This window comes from Streptopelia decaocto, assembly GCF_964273445.1.
Source record: "Streptopelia decaocto genome assembly, chromosome: 3".
Taxonomy (NCBI): domain Eukaryota; kingdom Metazoa; phylum Chordata; class Aves; order Columbiformes; family Columbidae; genus Streptopelia; species Streptopelia decaocto.
Window position 1 is genome coordinate 114,713,463 of NC_138656.1, and position 17,216 is coordinate 114,730,678.

At 44.4% G+C, this 17,216-nt stretch overlaps 2 protein-coding genes across 4 annotated transcripts in view; one reads left to right on the forward strand and one right to left on the reverse strand.

Annotated features, from left to right (window-relative positions):
* Window positions 1–3,501, forward strand: part of PLA2G7 (phospholipase A2 group VII) — an 18,507-nt gene extending 15,006 nt beyond the window's left edge. For all 3 annotated transcript variants that reach the window (XM_082048325.1, XM_082048326.1, XM_082048327.1), the window contains exons 7-11: window positions 5–118; window positions 401–492; window positions 938–1,111; window positions 1,682–1,830; window positions 2,179–3,501. In XM_082048325.1, coding sequence (XP_081904451.1) covers window positions 5–118; window positions 401–492; window positions 938–1,111; window positions 1,682–1,830; window positions 2,179–2,282 — 633 coding nt within the window. In that variant the 3' untranslated portion in view covers window positions 2,283–3,501. The remainder of the gene's footprint in view (window positions 1–4; window positions 119–400; window positions 493–937; window positions 1,112–1,681; window positions 1,831–2,178) is intronic.
* Window positions 3,060–15,920, reverse strand: TDRD6 (tudor domain containing 6; the record flags this gene model as incomplete). The annotated part of the gene is made up of 5 exons (XM_082048324.1): window positions 3,060–4,774; window positions 6,302–6,359; window positions 7,628–7,717; window positions 8,778–8,896; window positions 9,332–15,920. The coding sequence occupies 5 exons, from the start codon at window positions 15,918–15,920 to the stop codon at window positions 4,722–4,724; spliced, it is 6,909 nt and encodes a 2,302-aa protein (XP_081904450.1). The 3' UTR covers window positions 3,060–4,721.
* Between the last annotated feature and the right edge of the window lie 1,296 nt (window positions 15,921–17,216).

Genomic DNA, 17,216 nt, shown 5'->3' on the forward strand with positions numbered 1-17,216 from the left:
CCAGGTGCAGCAAAGAGTGCAGGAATGTACCAAAGCTCTCGATCTCATTCTTAAAATCAATTCAGGAGAGAAAGTAACAAATGTACTAAATTCAAACTTTGACTGGAGTAGCCTAAAGGTGAGTGAAATGCAGTGACTGTGTTTTGTTGAATGCCTAATAATGTTTCTGGTTTCCCTCTTTTATTTCTAAACTGCTTCCTGTAAATTATTCTGAAGATCACACCATAGACCTGTGAACATAGTCTCAGCTCTTCCCAAGCTGGATAGATTGTCATAGAGGTGAAATGATGCTCTTCCTACTTCAATAGGATCTATCACCTAAAAAATTATTCCCTTAAAAAAAAAAAAAAAAAATGTTTAGGAAAGAAAGTCTCTTACAGCACCTGGATTTTTTTGACAGGATTCTGTTGATAACAGCAGGATAGCTGTGATGGGACACTCTTTTGGCGGTGCTACAGTTATTGAGAGTCTCAGCAAAGAAACAAGATTCAAGTAAGTATGCAAAACAAGGCAAGAGATGTTTGGCACTTGAGAGGTCTGGAGCAGGGGACCTTACCTAAGATCCCCCCACTACTAATTAGCTCTTCAAAAAACATTTGGGTTGGCATGTCTTGTTTTCTCAAGTCATGCTTCTATCAACTGTGGGCATGGGGTGGAACATAATAGCCGTATCATATTATATTGTGATACTGTGTGATCCTGCAGAAGCTCCTGTGCCCAGCTGCACCTGGTACTGGAGACCAACAAATACAATAAATGATCAGTTCCCTTCCCCCAGAGCAGAGATCATTTTGTGACAAAATGATTCATTAACCTGTTTACCCATTCAGTATCAAAGAGAGTTTCTCTTTCCTGTGTCTCCCGCAAATCAAAGCATGCTGAGAACTTCCATACAAAGCTTTCTGCTTCTGTGACCATATGTAGTTGTTGTCGGCAGGTGTGGCATTTCCCTCGATCCATGGATGCTTCCAGTAGGTGATGACGTTTACCAAAACAGTGTCCAGCAACCGCTGCTTATTATCAACTCTGAAAAATTCCAGTGGGCCAGTAATATCTTGAAGATGAACAAGCTCATCTCCAATGACACAAACAAGAAAATGATCACTATTAAGTGAGTTGTCCAGAATCCATCATTTCTGTGGTTGAAGATGAATCTTTACTCTTGTTAGAGCTCTTCAGTTACATGGAACTGCAGAAAGACAGTCCAGGTTTTCACTGTATGTTTAACTTAGACAACAATAGAGCAGAGACAGGGTCCTCTCTCAAAGCAGCCAGTAACCCAAAGTCTGACACACTCCAAGGTGTGTAATCCTGCCCCAGGGCACAAGTTTTGCTCTGGGCCTCATGCATCACCTGTGTCTGAACACCTTAAATATTGTTCTGTGTGGAGTGATGCCCTGACTAGAGCAGAGACAACTTGAAGTTTTGCCCAACCTATGCTTTATTACCATTGCAAGTATGATGACTTACAGTCAGCATGTGCAAAACTTCCTCCCTTTTGTGGTTAGGAGAGAATTTGCTGCTAATTTTGCATGCTCATGAGATTAACCTGGTTCATCTTCTGCTAGATAAGACAGCATAAGATGTGTGAATGTCTTTGAAGAAATCTGTGTGATCTCTGGCATCTTTTAATCAGAAGACTGCACTCTTACAAACCTGTTGATCACTGTTCTATTTGCAGGGGGACAGTACATCAGAGCTTTCCTGACTTCACCTTTGTGAGTGGAGATATGATCGGAAGATTTTTCAAATTAAAAGGAGATATAGATCCAAATGAAGCTATTGATATAAGCAATCATGCTTCATTAGCCTTCCTGCAGAAACATTTGAGTGAGTAACTGTTTACATCAAAGTATGAAGTTAAATTAATACTTAATTCCTACAAAGCTTTTAATATAACCATTCCATTTAGAATTAAAAAAAACCTCAAAAGTAAGTTTAGGAAAAAACACAGTGAGACTTTCTAGAGGTTTGTTACTTTTGTAATATAAGCAAATCTGAGGAGGAACATAGCAGTTTTGTTCTAATACATCACTTGTCCTTCCTTAAAACATCATCCCTCCCCTAGTTTTCCAAGTTGATTTATCCATCATATAATTTAATTTTTCAGTGTAGCTTTGCAAAAAAGCTGACTACTTAATTCATTACAACTTGGGTTTTCTTTCCCCCATTTTATAGGTCTTAATAAAGACTTCGATAAATGGGATTCTCTTGTGGACGGCATAGGACCCAATGTTATTCCTGGTACCAATATTGACTTACCTGCAACTGAACCTGAATAAGGAACACAAAGAAGTACTGAAAAATGCCATGGACACCAGGACACTAATATTGGCCAGACATTGCTCAGACACGTGATAGCGTTGGCCACCTACACAGATTTTTGGGGTGTGGAACAAGAACAAAAAAATAAGGCATTAGCTTACATTGTGATGAAAATGTAGAGAGGTTTTAGTTCAAATGAGTTAATGGGTTTCTCTGAAATACTGCAACAGGGTAACTTATGCTTTATAGGCAGCTGGGGGAAAATGTCTCGATGGTAATTTAAACGTTGTTTCTGATTTTGCCTTAGAACCAAGTTTGCCAAGAGAGAGAGAGATACGCTTCAAGGAATTCAACTAAAGTTCTGCTTACCAAGCTTTAAGTCAGTTTGCATCAAGCAAGCCTTTGCAGTGTAAGAAAAAAACCCATTAAACTTATTAGTTACTAGTGTTTCAGCTGTACTCTGACAACAGCTGAGATTTGGAGGTTTTTGCTGCTTCTGGTCAGAGGTCTTCAAAACTGTCTTGTTGCAGTAAGAGTCACAGGAAATGGTTTAAAATAACAGCAGAGAAAGGTGCCTGTTCAGACACAGGCCTTCTCATATGAACCTAATCCACTCACCCTTAAGATCTGTGTTTATTGCTGTATTCAAAGGATGTTTCCATTCCAAAAGCTGCTGAAGTGGTCACTCTTGTTGTACCAGCTCTAACTCTCCTTAGGCAAAGCTCCAGGCAGTGCCTCTCTTGTTAATCTCTCTATTACCACTGTCAGTCATACTGTTGTAGGTGAAATTACGGAAGAGATGTGTCACTTCTCCCACTCTCTTTAAAAAGGACAATGTAAGCATTACTTCATCACCTGGAAGCCTTTCATGGTTGTAATACTCTCCAGACACTTGTCTTTGTCCAGGTACCAGCATTGTTGTTTGTATCTGTCAGCAGAAGCAGTTGACTATGAGGCTGGCTTAAGAGGGCTCTGATTTTTAGAACTAAACTCTTCGAAGCTGCCACATGGAAAAGTGACTTTGAAAGGAATAAGCCTTGCAAAAAGCAGGACTATTAACTGTAGCCTATTCATTTCAAAATAAGGTTACAAACAAAGCAACTGAAACAAGCAGAACAAGCAAAGCAGTTAACAGTGTAATTAAATATTTATGTAATCATCTCTGATCTTAACATGAGATTGCAACAACATCTAAGACTTGTTTTTCACAACTTAATTAAATTCTCTCCAGCCTACTATCTTGTATTATCTCTGTTAAGAGAATCAACATGCAAGTGTGTCTGTTACTGAGCAAACACTAACACTGGGGATCTACAGTGATACTCAGCCAGACTATTACTTTGTCAGGGAAAGTGGGTTCCTACAACTTTATAGCAGCGTGAAAAATCCATAGCACCTAAAAAACAACCTGTGCCATACAGGAGCACAGAACAGGACTGGAAAGCAGAAACCCCTTTTCAACACAAGGTGGAGAATAAAGGGTGAGGTAAGCTGCACCTGTTTTACGAAGCCCTTACTCCCCTGGACACATGCAGCAGCAAAACCATTCTGCTGGGCCCAATTTATATGAATAGGAAAAGCTTCATCTTTCATTAGTGCAATTAAGCTGTATCATAAATACAAGTTCTGTTTTGTACATGACTGATGTTTAAAGCATTCACCATAGTTCACTGTGCTCTGAAGTCATTTAGCATTAAAACAGAACCAGTAACAGCAGAATGTGGTTGGTTACACCTAACTGCAGTGGTACACTTGATGCTCGGTGTGCACACATTTGGGCCTATGCATAGGGAAAGAACACAAGCCATTAACAAAACACTGATCAGTATATGCCAGCCAAAGCTTTATTCCAGCTTCTTCCATTGCTTTATAACAGCACCAAATGCAAGACTTCAACCCAAAACAGCTGTGTTTCCCTACAGCAGAAAAAACAAAACCACCCAACCTCCTCCCCACCCCCCCAAAAAAGATACCCTCAACTTTTCTTAGGAAAAGGAAAACAAATGAACGAAAAAAAACCCAAAACAAACCAACCCCCCCCAACCCACTCAACAATGGAACTTTTCAGAAAGCAAACATCAGAAAGCAGCATTTGCGCACCACAGTAGCCTATACAGCAACCCACAAGAAACCTTTGTTCAAGAATCACCCACCAACAGCTAGATACAAGTCAGTGCACACACACATGCAGTAAGGAATGCCAGTCAAGGCAAATTCTTATTTAAGTAAAGAAAGTGCAGCTATAAGAAGCCAAGTTGACAGTAACAGTCTACCAACAAGCACTAGTGGTAGACTTAAAATATAAGAGGGAGGTATGACAGTGATAGGCATTTGTACAGTTCAGTAGAAAAAGAACACTCAATGCTTTGGTTCGTATTCTTGTTCCCATGAAAACATGTGTACCCTGGTATTCGTTCAGCTTCACATGGTGAACATGTCAGTTGGTTTCAGGAATGTCAGAGGACATTAGGATCTTCAGTGAAATCTGAACTGCAGCCAGTTTGCTTTTCTACAGGGAATAAAAACAAATCAGACCCATCAAGATGTTTCTATAAACATGTATAAATACATTAATATCCCAAGTCATAGCTTTACAAGGCTTCAGAATAAATGTCATCAAACATTGGACCATATTGAAAGACTACACTTACAAAGTTATCATATAAGGATAAGACAGTTGAAACAACAGAACTGACCAAGAAAATGAAGCAAGCAGTGCTCCCAGATTTCAGTTATGAGTTCAAGACACTCCATCCCTGCAGGAGTTTGGGCATCCTGTGGATCAGGTACCTTCTACTCAAACTGCCTTTCCAGGCAGTGTCTTACATGTGCAGCAATATCAAGTTCTGTGCCACATGGCTGCGTGAACCAAACTCACCCTTCCTGCCTGTTGGATGCACTAACATCGTGCAAAGTGTTCAAGAACACAGACAGTGGGCAAATTTGGACAATAATTAGCAACCAAAGGTCAGGGGGAAGGGATAAAATTGTGTGGTAAAAACCATAAAAGTATTATCAAAACCAGCAACATCAAGATGAAGAATAATGCTGCATTTGAGTGATGATTTGTAGACTCACCAGTTTAACATTTTAATTGAGTTCTTTTAACTACTTTTTTGCCCAACAGGTAACAAAGAATAATGCCTGCAACTGAGATCTAGTTATCTATAAACCAGTCAGCTTTCAGTACAGTTGGGCTGAAATACAATGCCCAATTCAATCACTGAAAACACAAATGCTGTCTCTACTTAAGCTTACTTCAGTCTCCATCAGGCAACTGCTGGTCAAACACAGGAACAAGCTGCCCAGAGCAGTTCTGGAGCCTCCATCCTTGGACAGATTCCAGATGCAAAAGGAAGGTCTGAAGCCACCTGATCTAGCTGACCCTACTTTGAGCATCTCCAAAGGTCCCTTTCAACCACAACTGCTCTATGATTCCATAGATAACAGAAATAATATAGTCAGAAAGAACCTGTACTATTTTCTTTGATACACAGAACAGGCATTTACCAGTAACACTGGCAAAACACACGATTTTTAATTAAAAGTACATGCACAATTCACAAATTATCCCTACAACAATTAAGATGGTATTATAGGTTTAGATTCATAGAACAAGATTATGGGATTTGGGCATTCAAATCCCAACCTATAGTGCGTAGTAGAATCTACCCAGCAGTTTCTCACCTTGCCTCAGGAACGTCATCAAGAGTAGCAAGCTGGCGGTCGATGCTAAAAACCGTACCCAAAAATCTATAACTTAGGTGTACCCCCATAGCTTGTCCACGAGGCTCAACCCACTAGATCAAATAAATACTAAATTTATTTCTAATCAAGAAATAGTAGCTTTCATTGCATGTATTCACCTTTAACCTGACAGTACATAAGCTAATGCTGCTAAGAAAACTACAACAGTATTAAACACATACACAAAGTGTTTCAGCTGTATCTTCTAAAATAAAGCATTTTCTAGAAAATTAGAAAGCATCCAAACACTGAGTACACAATCTCCTTGGGAGGTTTAAGGTAGTCTTACCTTGGAGCAAGGACTCCTCTGGTGAAAACTGCGAGTTTTCTGTTGCAGGGGTTATTGCCTAAACAAAAGGACATTCTGTTAGGAAGCTGGCACTACTGCCAAGATAGGTTTCCATTCAGGTGCTTCCTTTAACACTAGACTAACTCTGCACTGCTGGACTCTTATTTGCCACTGTATGTCCCCCTTGTAACTCACTACAGAAGTCTTCTGCCCACTTTTTCCTTTGATGCAAAAACTGCAAGTGAAGAATAAACTGAAAATTCATTCTGTCCCCATCAGTAGCATGGCTGGTGACCCCAGTTTTGGGTCGTCATTTTTTCATTTGTTGGTACTTCATGGAGAACACCAGTAAAAACCGTACTATCATTTCCTAATTACTTTGTAACACAAGTATTTTTCACGATTTAACAGTTACATACTTCACTAGCATGATCTGTCAAAAGCCACATATCAGTACTGTTCTACAGTTATTTATTAATAGTACTCCTCCAGTAATGTTTCTTCCTTCAAGCTGTTTTCATTCATCTATTCCCAGGCTGAATTCACAGTCCTGAGGCCAAATGGCTGACAGTTTATATACATCTGTGTAAAACAGCTGACATAAACTGTATCAGTTATATAATACATTTATACAGATATCTATAGTCTCCATAGAGATCTATTAGAGAAGGAAGGACAATGTGATGCCTTAAAGAAAAATAACTGTGCTTCACAGAATCCCAGAATGTCAGGGATGGGAAGGGACCTTGAAAGCTCATCCAGTCCAATCCCCCTGCCAGAGCAGGAACACCCAGATGAGGTTACACAGGAAGGTGTCCAGGCGGGTTTGAATGTCTCCAGAGTAGGAGACTCCACAACCCCCCTGGGCAGCCTGGTCCAGTGTCTGTCACCCTCACTGAGAAGAAGTTTCTTCTCAAATTTAAGTGGAACCTCTTGTGTTCCAGTTTGAACCCATTACCCCTTGTCCTATAATTGGTTGCCACCAAGAAGAGCCTGGCTCCATCCTCTTGACACTCACCCTTTATATATTTGTAAACATTAATGAGGTCACCCCTCAGTCTCCTCCAAGCTAAAGAGCCCCAGCTCCCTCAGCCTTTCCTCATAAGGGAGATGCTCCACTCCCTTCAGCAGCTTTGTTGCCCTGCGCTGGACTCTCTCCAGCAGTTCCCTGTCCTTCCTGAACTGAGGGGCTTCTAGTGGTTGGCATCAATGCACAAATTTAGATTAATGGCACTTTGCCTTCCTGTTCTCACGGTGACAGAAGAAGAATCACAACTTTAAAAAAATCATTATTGTTCTGCCCAGTCTGTTTCCACACCACTGTACCTCAGATGATCTGCAAGCCCAGTCAGGAATACCATTCCAGACATTCTCAGGATCCACAATCTCCTCATTTCCACTGGAGAGATTTAAGACCTGTACAGACAGAGCCAAATGGTATCTCACACAGCAGTGGATCCTGAAAATACACTCAGCAAATGAGACATAGTAGTAGGAAAATGCAACTGAGGACTCTCTACCTTTGAGAGGGCTTTCAGCCTGGATCTTCTAAGGCAGAGCAAGTCAGCCTCTAATAAAGCTGAATATCGCTACTGAATCTGCTCAAGGCTCTCGGGGGCTTCTAACCCACAAGTGGCAAGAGAGGAATGCTGGCAAACACCTACTAGATCAGAACCAGCAGGAAACGGATGAACAGGGACATCACTACATACCTGATGCTGACACTTATCTGAATACAGCTGAGCTTGGCTTCAGATACCTAAGGAATTTACTAGCAAAAAGGCTGGCTTCAGTGATCTCAGGCATTCAATCTTCCAAATAGTTACTGTTATGAAATGATCGTTTGGATTTGCAACTTTAAATTACAACTTAAAGATATGTGTACATACACACCCCCCTCTCTGAACTGGAGGAAAACTCATTTATCCTGTAGCTTAAACAGCAGTAGAACAAGGCAGCCCATTAGTTTATTATCTACTGTTAAAGTTCACTCCCACCAACCACTAATACACCACACATTTCACTGAAGTAGGAATAGTTATGTATTCACTATTAATTACAGTAAAATTTAAGTTTCTTCCCAAGTTTCTACTGTTCTAGCACTCATTCTTCAGAACATCAGTAAAATAATGCCAGATTTCCTAAGCATTTAATGGTAACACGGCTCCACAGCAGAACAGCAATTTGCAAGCCAGAGAGAACCACACACAAGGATGTATCTCAAACTGGAGCAGATCTTTCAGTCTTCCCAGTCAACGTATGGAAATAAAGTGTGAAGAGAATATCAAGTGTTGACATACAGCATCTACATTTGAAACACTGCTTTTTCTATATATTCTGTAAGTCCAGAATCAGCCTTTGCAATATTGAGTCTTAAATTGTGTAACAGACTTCTGTAAAATATACAAAGTTTGGAGGAAGACCAAAGAAGGACCAGATCTTAAGAATTCCAAAAGAGTTTTCAAACTATACTTACCCTGGTACCTTTATCAGATACCTCCAAAATGCGAGCCTCGCACCATTTTAGAGAGGTCCACACCACACATTTGGAGCCAACAGCAAAGCCCTTCAGATTACAAGTATAGTCATTGTGTCCTACAAAAATGACATATAAATGAGGGAGAAATTAAAAAAATACACACACAAAAATAACCCCTCCAAAAAACCTCTTCATGCCTCACAACCCTGCTCCCATACTCCCCTGCCCCAGTCTGAACTACGGAATAAATATTTGAAAGTTAAAAATTTGGCATCATGAACATTCTTGAAAAACGCATTTCACTTTGAGAAATAGATTTCCAATCATAAAATCCTTAACCTCTCAAGATAAGATTAGTTGCTGTTAGACTGTCACATCATCCATGAGATACTACCCTTAGTCTGATGCCCTTAACCCAATATATACTGATGTTAACACTAATATATTAACTTATTAGGGAATAAAAATCTGTTTTCTACAAGAAAGCTATTCTCATGTTTGAATGTGCACAACATTTTGATTATTTAACTCCTTAAAATGAGATACTTTACCTGCACTGCAGTCAGCCAAGTTCTCATTTTGCTTTTTTCCTACTTCTTCATCCCCAGGCTTACAGTCTAAAGACTGCACATGTGTATTTCCACATTCTTTAAATGAGTCGGTCAAGTCTTGTTTCATCCATTCTTCCACATAACTGTCATCTTTCTTCTGCCACTCCTTACGTTTCTCAACTATGCAGTCACATGATTTTCCAGCGCAAACAGGCCTCTGATTCGTTAAGTCTTTTGTAAGAAATGAAAACTGACTTCCGCTATTCGCAGAACTTTGTAGCGCAGCCTGTTCCAACCCTAACGAGTCCTCCTCCCCGTCTTCCCGAGTCGGCTGCACATCGGGCAGCACCAGTTCCAGAAGCTGCTCAATTTCAGCACCCAGCATTGATAGCATGTCATGGGTCTTCAGGTCCAGCTGTTGCTCAGGTCTACCACCAGATGAAGACAGCCTTAAGGGACAAGGCTCTACTTCCATCCAATCTTCCTCTATAGCTTCTGGTTTAGGAACTCCAGACAAATTAAATTCCAATTGCTTTGCCTTCTCTCCCAAAAGAAGCTGAACATCAGATGGAATCGGCTCTACTGTCTTCTCTCCATCGCTACCTGAAAGCGCCAAGTGCTCGCTCTCATTAAGCGATGGTAAGATTTGAAGAAATTTCAGAGCTGCCAAGTCTCCTGTCTCCTCACTCACAGCTGGCAGCTCAAACGATTCCTGTTCCAATACCTTCTCTCTTGCTCCACTGCCTGAAGCTGTCTGCATTTCAAGTGACTCCCTTTGCAGAGCTTCCTTCCTTTCTTCCCCAAAGGAGGAGTGCACTCCAAGGGCCTCTAGCTCCAGTATGAGCTCCTTTAGATCATCATACGAAGGTTGTACTTGTAACTGGTCCAGTTCTACTAAGGTGCCCGTTTCATCGTTCGAAGACGACTGTACCTGGAGCACTGGCAATCTTTGCGGTGGTTCACTTCCCAGGAAAAGGCTGGCTGATGAAGCACTGCCTGCCAGTTGTGATTTCAGCTCAGCATCCTCTTGAAATGCTACTTCAGATAGTTCTTGTTCTGCAGCTTTCATTTCACTCCCCAAAACACTCTCTTCTTCAGACAGAGGTGTCTCCTTATCAAAGCTGCTTTGACACTCAGCTGTTTCACATCCATCATCAGCCTTCCCAGACATACACTCAACAGCTTCCACCAACACATCTGTTTCTACAGTATCTGAACACTCAGAAGTCACACCCAGGAAAAGTCCAGAACAAAGTCTAGCACTTTCACTTTCTTCTTGAGCTAATCCACAAACAGCAGTAGCTTCTCTTTCCAGACAAAGACCCATATCATTGTTTGAACATCTGTTTTCCTGTAATGGGCTCAAAACGTTTGAGAAAGCCTTGTCACCATTTCCTTCATTAGCCTTCCAAAACAACTTCATCTCTTCATTAATGCTCTTCCCAGAAGCTTCCAGCTTGACAACAGACAGAGGGACTTCAGCAGCTTGATCTTCCCGAGTTTCTATAACTTCAGCTTCCAATAAGAGGTTTTTTGTCAGATCATAAAACTTCTCTTTTGCTTCACTAAGCCATGAGCCCTCTGAGGGTCTGAAGCCTGACAGACAGCAAGCAAATGCTTGATTTGGTACTTTGAGCAATTCACATGGGATCTGTCTGATGACCTCCAAGCTTACAGATTCCTCGCTTCCGTAATCCACATGTCGAACAACTGCATTGTCACCTTTTATGTTGCTGACTTTAGCTCTGCGGAACTTTCCGTCCTGACTACTTTTTGCTAGACAAATATCACCACTCCTAATACGAGATTCGCAATAGTTCAAGGAGTGTAGTCCAAGGTTTTCAGCTTCCTCTATTTTTTGCTTTATGTAGTTCATATCTTCTGCATCAGCACTGCAACTCCAAAAATATTCTGGACTATTTACCAGCATGACATAAATTTTTACAGTCTGACCTGCCTCTGGGAACTTCCAGATAAATGATTTACAGTCACTCACATTGGGAATTTCATTTTGTGCCTGAGGAGGCAAAGGCTCACACACAGTTACCAAGTCACTGTTTTCCCTATCAAGTACTGCTGTTGAACAAGATCTTTCCCTACTTGAAAGGCTTTCATCAGCTAAATCCACTGTTATTATACCTTGATTATCACTGAGAATAACCTCCCATTTATCCTCAAACTTCTCTACAAATTCACACGTAAGCAGAACATCCCTTGTTCTCTTGATGAAGCAAAGAACTGCTTTCTCTGCCCAGTCCATATTGGTTTTGCATTTAAGTCCGCTTAGGAAGCAGTGAATGCTTATTGCTGGGATAGACAACAAGTCTTCGGGGAGTCTCTGTGCTTGATCGACATTGATTACTGAAGTGTTACCATAATCAATATATTGTATACTTATCAAATTGTCAGAAGTCTTCTCTTTTACTACAGCTCGATACCACAGGCTGTCTTCTGAATAAACAGCACTGATTAAGTCTCCTGCTTGGAAAGGTTGTCCACAAGGGTTCTCTGCTTGTGTTCTATTGTTTAAGTTTTCCAAAATGCTGTTAAGCTGAGCCTCATCGCTTTCTAGCTGAACATAAAAATCCAACGGATCATTTACATGAGACACATACACTAACACTTTAAGAGCTGGCACTACCTTCTGTTGCAGTACATCAGGTGTTACACACCCACCTTCAGCATCATATTTAATATCTAACTGTGTATCCATCTGGACAGAGAAAAGAGGTTCCTCCCCTGCTTTATTTAACAAAAAATCTTCCTTCTTACTGCTAAACTTTTCACCAGATTCCAGTAATCCAGCTGCCAGATCTCCCTTTGTAGCAGGCTGGAAAAGGTTTACATCTTCTTTGAAGTGTCTTTTGCTACTCTCCCTTCCTTCCTGGGCTTCAAATCTGCTTTTGTTCCCTTCAGGAGCCCTACCTGTATTTAAAGGGGACTCTGAAGCCTCCTTCCTCTCAATTGCATCTGTATTTCTGAAACACAAAGTTTCGTTTTCTAAGTCCACACAGGGTTCCGTATTGTTTGTTAAGCTTAACTGCTCCTTCAGTTTCGCATTAATTTGAGTATTACCATCAAACAACTCAATCAGCAGTTTGCCATCAGATTCCTTTGCTACTACTATTGCTTTTAATTGCCTTTCCAGGACAGCTTGCTTAAACCATGGCGTAGTTTTTTTGGGAACATTAGATATATCAGATAAGGAACACTTTATGGCCTGCATTGGCAAAAGCAGGATATCATAAGCATCACTGGGTAAAGGAAGCAGATCATCTCTCTCTATTGTCTCTGTGTTCCCAAAATCCACAAAGAAGACCTCCATATGAGGTTTTGTTTTCACAATTACTCCCCTGTACCAGTTATTGTCAGTATACTTTGCTAGACACAAGCTCTCTGACTTCTGCGAGTTTTCTAAGCCGCTCATTGTTTCACTTAGGCGACTTATATTATCAGTAAGCTGTGCTAAGGCATCTGCACATCTTTCAAGCTGGCAGTAAAATGTCCATGGATCACTGACATGTGTAATATAAACATCTTCCTCACTCCCAATTTTGATACCATGCATGGAATAGTAATAAGAATGAAGCCGAAGCAAAGGTACCAGAGGCATTTGAGGAGATAAAGGTCTGGCCACACCTCTCTCAGTCAGAAACTGGCAAGCACTCTGAAAAGGTGTCATTAAATCTACAATGTTGAATAGCTCCTTATTGTTTATGGAAGCCAAAGCAAATATTGTACATTTCAGTTCAAACTGAGATGATGAATTATCAACAAACTCCTGAAAAGCCTGAATTGCTTCTGTATCCCAAGCAAAAGGATCCTGCCCATTCGGTTGGATTAAGTTGTAAAGGCTGCACCTGAAAGCTTGAGCCTCTAACCTCAGAAAGCGTTCGTTAGTTGAGCGGAGGTTCATTAACGAGACCAGCTCTCTGTTGCCATAGTCAACATAAATGACTTCTACTTTTTCTGCAGAAGAAACTTCACTAATAATTAAAGCCCTGTACCATTTTTCATCCTCCGAGTACTGAGCTAAACATACAGAATTCGGCCAAGCATGCAGAGGGGATGAATTTTTACAATACTCCTGAATTTCAGCCATTAAGACCTTAAGGTCATGGCAATTTCTACTTAACTGACACCAGAAATAACTAGGGTTTTCAACATAGGACACAATTACATTAACAGTACTTCCTACTTCCAACTGACCTCCGTAAGAGAAACTTGGCCTCATTTCCACATAATTCTGTTTCAAAGGTACAGGCAGGTTTTCCTCATCCTCATATTCGTGAGCAGGAAGACATTCACTACTTTTAGAATTCTGAGTGGCTACAAAGGGGTTCTCTCTGACCGCCACAGCTACATCAGGATTAAGTGCTCTATCACTTCTCTTCAGATCAGCTTCTTTTCTGAGCCTCTTCTCTGCATTTATTTGGTTTTTACCCCCAGCCTGTGCTGGGGAAGAGGCCTGGCTCACAGCCTTACCAGATGATTTGGGGGGAGTCTCAGGTATTTCACACCTCTGGTACTCAGCATACCCTCCCTGCACCATGAGTTCACTTACACTTTTCTCTCCTAATTGGGACTCGCCAAAAATTTCAACCATATGTTTGTCACGCTGCGCGCTCAAAAAACGAACCTTTAGTCCCTTGTTCAGCACAATCTCTCTGAAGGCAGACACTGATGATTCACTCCAACTCCCTCTCAGAGGAGAAACACCTGCCAAACAACACTTGAGAGCTAAAGCAGGTAGTTCTCTGAACCGAGGGAGCAGCTCCTTTACCGCACACCGATCTACAGTTTCCATGCTGCCTCTGTCCACCAGGTGTATTTCTACCCCATTGTCCAGCACCTTGGTGATCACCGCTCGATCAAAACCGCCCTCTTTCCTGTGGGCACAACAAAGGGATCCGGGCTGTAGGTCCAACCCAACACCGTCCAGCTTCGATGCATGGGAGTAAAAATTCCACATGCTCTGCCGCAGCTGCCTGAAGAGCTGGCGATGCTCATGGAGCTGCAGCCAGAACTCAGATGGGTCTTGGAGATGGGAGACCTGCACATCACGGAACACACCCAGCTTCAGATGCACGCCAGGTACAGAGGCCAAATCTCTGTGCGTTAAAGAGATGCTAGGTGTTCCTGGTGGCAGCTTCAGTCCTTCAGCTGTGGGTTCTTCTGCTTCTAGCTGCTCCCAGGCCTCAGTCTGGCCAACCTGTGTATGGCTTCTGACCAGGCAGCAAGCCTGCACCCCAAAAAGATGGTTCAAGTTGATGCCATTTTCCCCATAGAGGCTCACAGAATAGAGATGTTCAAAGGAGTTAAAGGCTCTGATGTGAGCACTCACTCCTTTGCCTAATACCAACGCTTTCAGCTCATTAATCTGTGATGGAGACCAGCCACAACCCCTGTCTGAGACACCCTGAAGAGCGCACGGGTAAGTCACCACAGGCATACGGAAACACTCAACAGGCAAATGGCGCAGGTTAGCTCTAGTCACAGTCTCCTTCCTGCCATAGTCCACAAAAATCACCAGAGCCACTTGCTGGTCCTGCTCCCCAGCAATAAGCTCTAGCAGGAGGGCGCGGTACCACCGGCCATCAACGTCACGGGCAGCACAAGGTGAGCCCACTTTGGGCAAAAACTCCTGCTCCCACTGCTCATACATGTGGCACATGGTATCAGAAAGACAACGGATCTCCTGAGACAGGCACTGCAACTGGCAGTAGATGTGGTGTGGGTCAGAGACATGGGTCACTAGGACAGGCTCCGTCACACCCAGCTGAAGCTGTGGGTAGAAGTAATCCAAAGCAGGTGACACAGGCTGGTATGAGAACAAAACACGGCGAAGCTGTGGCACTGCAGAAGATACAAGGGAACACGCTGGAGGCTGCAGCCTGAGCTGGTTCCTTAAGTAGTCAAAAGTTAGACAGCGCTTAAGCACCTGGCAAAACCAACTGCGAGTGACCTGCCTGGCCAGTCCCAGGTGCTGCATCTGGACCACAAGCTGGGGCACCTCAAGCACGATGAGCTGTGGGGTCATCACCTCCTGCACCAGGCCAGACACCTCTTTGCCATGCAAGTGGCTGAGGAACTCCATGGCCTCCACTGTCCAGGTGGAGACCGGTGCATCCCCGCAGGCTGCCACCCTGGGCCCTCCGGAGGGCATGACATCAGCCACAATACAGCCCAGCACCTCAGGCGGCAGAAGGAAAAGCTCCTTGCAGCCCCGCGCCAGATAACAGGCAGATGTGACCATGGTGCAGCCCTCGTCAAGCAGGAACACGCGATAGTCCTGGCCGCGACGGCTCACCACACAGCAGCGATACCACATCCCGACCACCTCCACCAGTGCCAGGTCTCCTGGGCACAGCTCAACCTCATTACCTGCCAGCCCGGCAGGCCCCGGGGCAGCCGCCACGCGTGGCCCCGCTGACACCTGGACCTCACGCCTGAGGCGGGTGTAGGCAGCGCTACGCTCACCCTGCAGCCCCCACAGCCGCACCACGGGCACCTCAGGGCGCAGGCCCACGGCAGAGACCCGCAGAGTCATAGTGGTGCCGGGGGCGGGCAGCCCCGGCCCGGAGCTCATCGCTGGCCCGGAGCTCATCCCGCCACCTTCGCTACCCGTATGAACCCAAATGGCCGCCAACCCCCGGCCTTATGGGCCACGCGCCGCCCACGTGACCCGCGGGGAACCGTTATGCGGCTTGCCTGAGTGGTCGAGTCCATTCTGATCGGGGAAAGAGGGGGGGAAGGGAAACAGGAGTGGCGGAGCAAGCTAATACATCGGGCATTTCCTGCGAAACTGAGACTCCTCGTAGGCGTTACAAAGAAGGGGGTTATCACTGGAGCCACAGGGATCAGCCCGGAGCCTGTTGGAGCTGCCCTCACCCAAAGTGGAGCTGCCCTCGCCCAAAGTGGAGCGCTCCACGCCGGCTGTGTGGTAGCGGACCGGCCGGGGGGCGGGGTATGGGGAGAACCCTCCCAGCTCTCTTAGCCTCCATTGGCCAGAGCGGGCGCTCGGGGCGGGGCGTGCGCGCAGAGCTTGGCGTCTATTGGCCAGCGCCGGGCAGCAGTGTGAGGGCGGGGTCGGGCGGGTGCGAGGCCGCCGACAGCAGCGACGAGGTAAGCTGTTGGGGCAGCGGCGCCCGACGGTTCTCCCGGCTCTGGTTCTTCCGGCTTCCCCGGAGCCAACGTCCCAGCGGGGCAGGGGCGCATGAAGTGCGGGCTGGGCCGCCCCTCCGCCGGCAGCGAGGCCCTACCGCAAGCCCGCCTCAGCGCCTCAGGCCGCCCGCCGCCTGTCACCTGTCACCGTCCGATCTGCGCCTCATCTGCGGCCGCCCCGCGGCACGGGACACCCGCCTCCACCCAGCCGTGGCTGGCTCAGCCGTCTGCAGGACGGGGACGGTGACACCGGGCCGAGGGACAGCAGTCCTGTCTGTGGATGGAGACGAGCGGCACCTCTGAGTACCTCGGGGAGCAGCAGACGCGGATGCTTTGTTTGGTGCCCACTTCGCGTAGCCTGGACCGTCACCCTGCTTTGCTTCATTTGTTCATCTCTGCAAGAACGTGATTCCTCCCAGGTTTCACCCCCTTTTTCCCAGGCCAGCTCTTGAGGTTTTGATGAAGCTGCCTTCCAGCCTTTAGGGACAATGGTCTGAAGTGGACGTGTGAGGAAGAGGAAGGCCCAGGACTTCAGGGAGCCTTTCTCAGGCCACAGGAGACCTCAGCCCAGGAACCTTAGGCCGCCCTCAAGCTAATTCTTGGCTTCTGAAGCTGGTAAGTACATAAATATGGCCAAGTGCTTCACAGTGTAGAAGCTTCTGCTTGAAAAATTTTGAATTACAAAGCACTAAGACGTAATGCAGAAAGTGACATGTTTTGC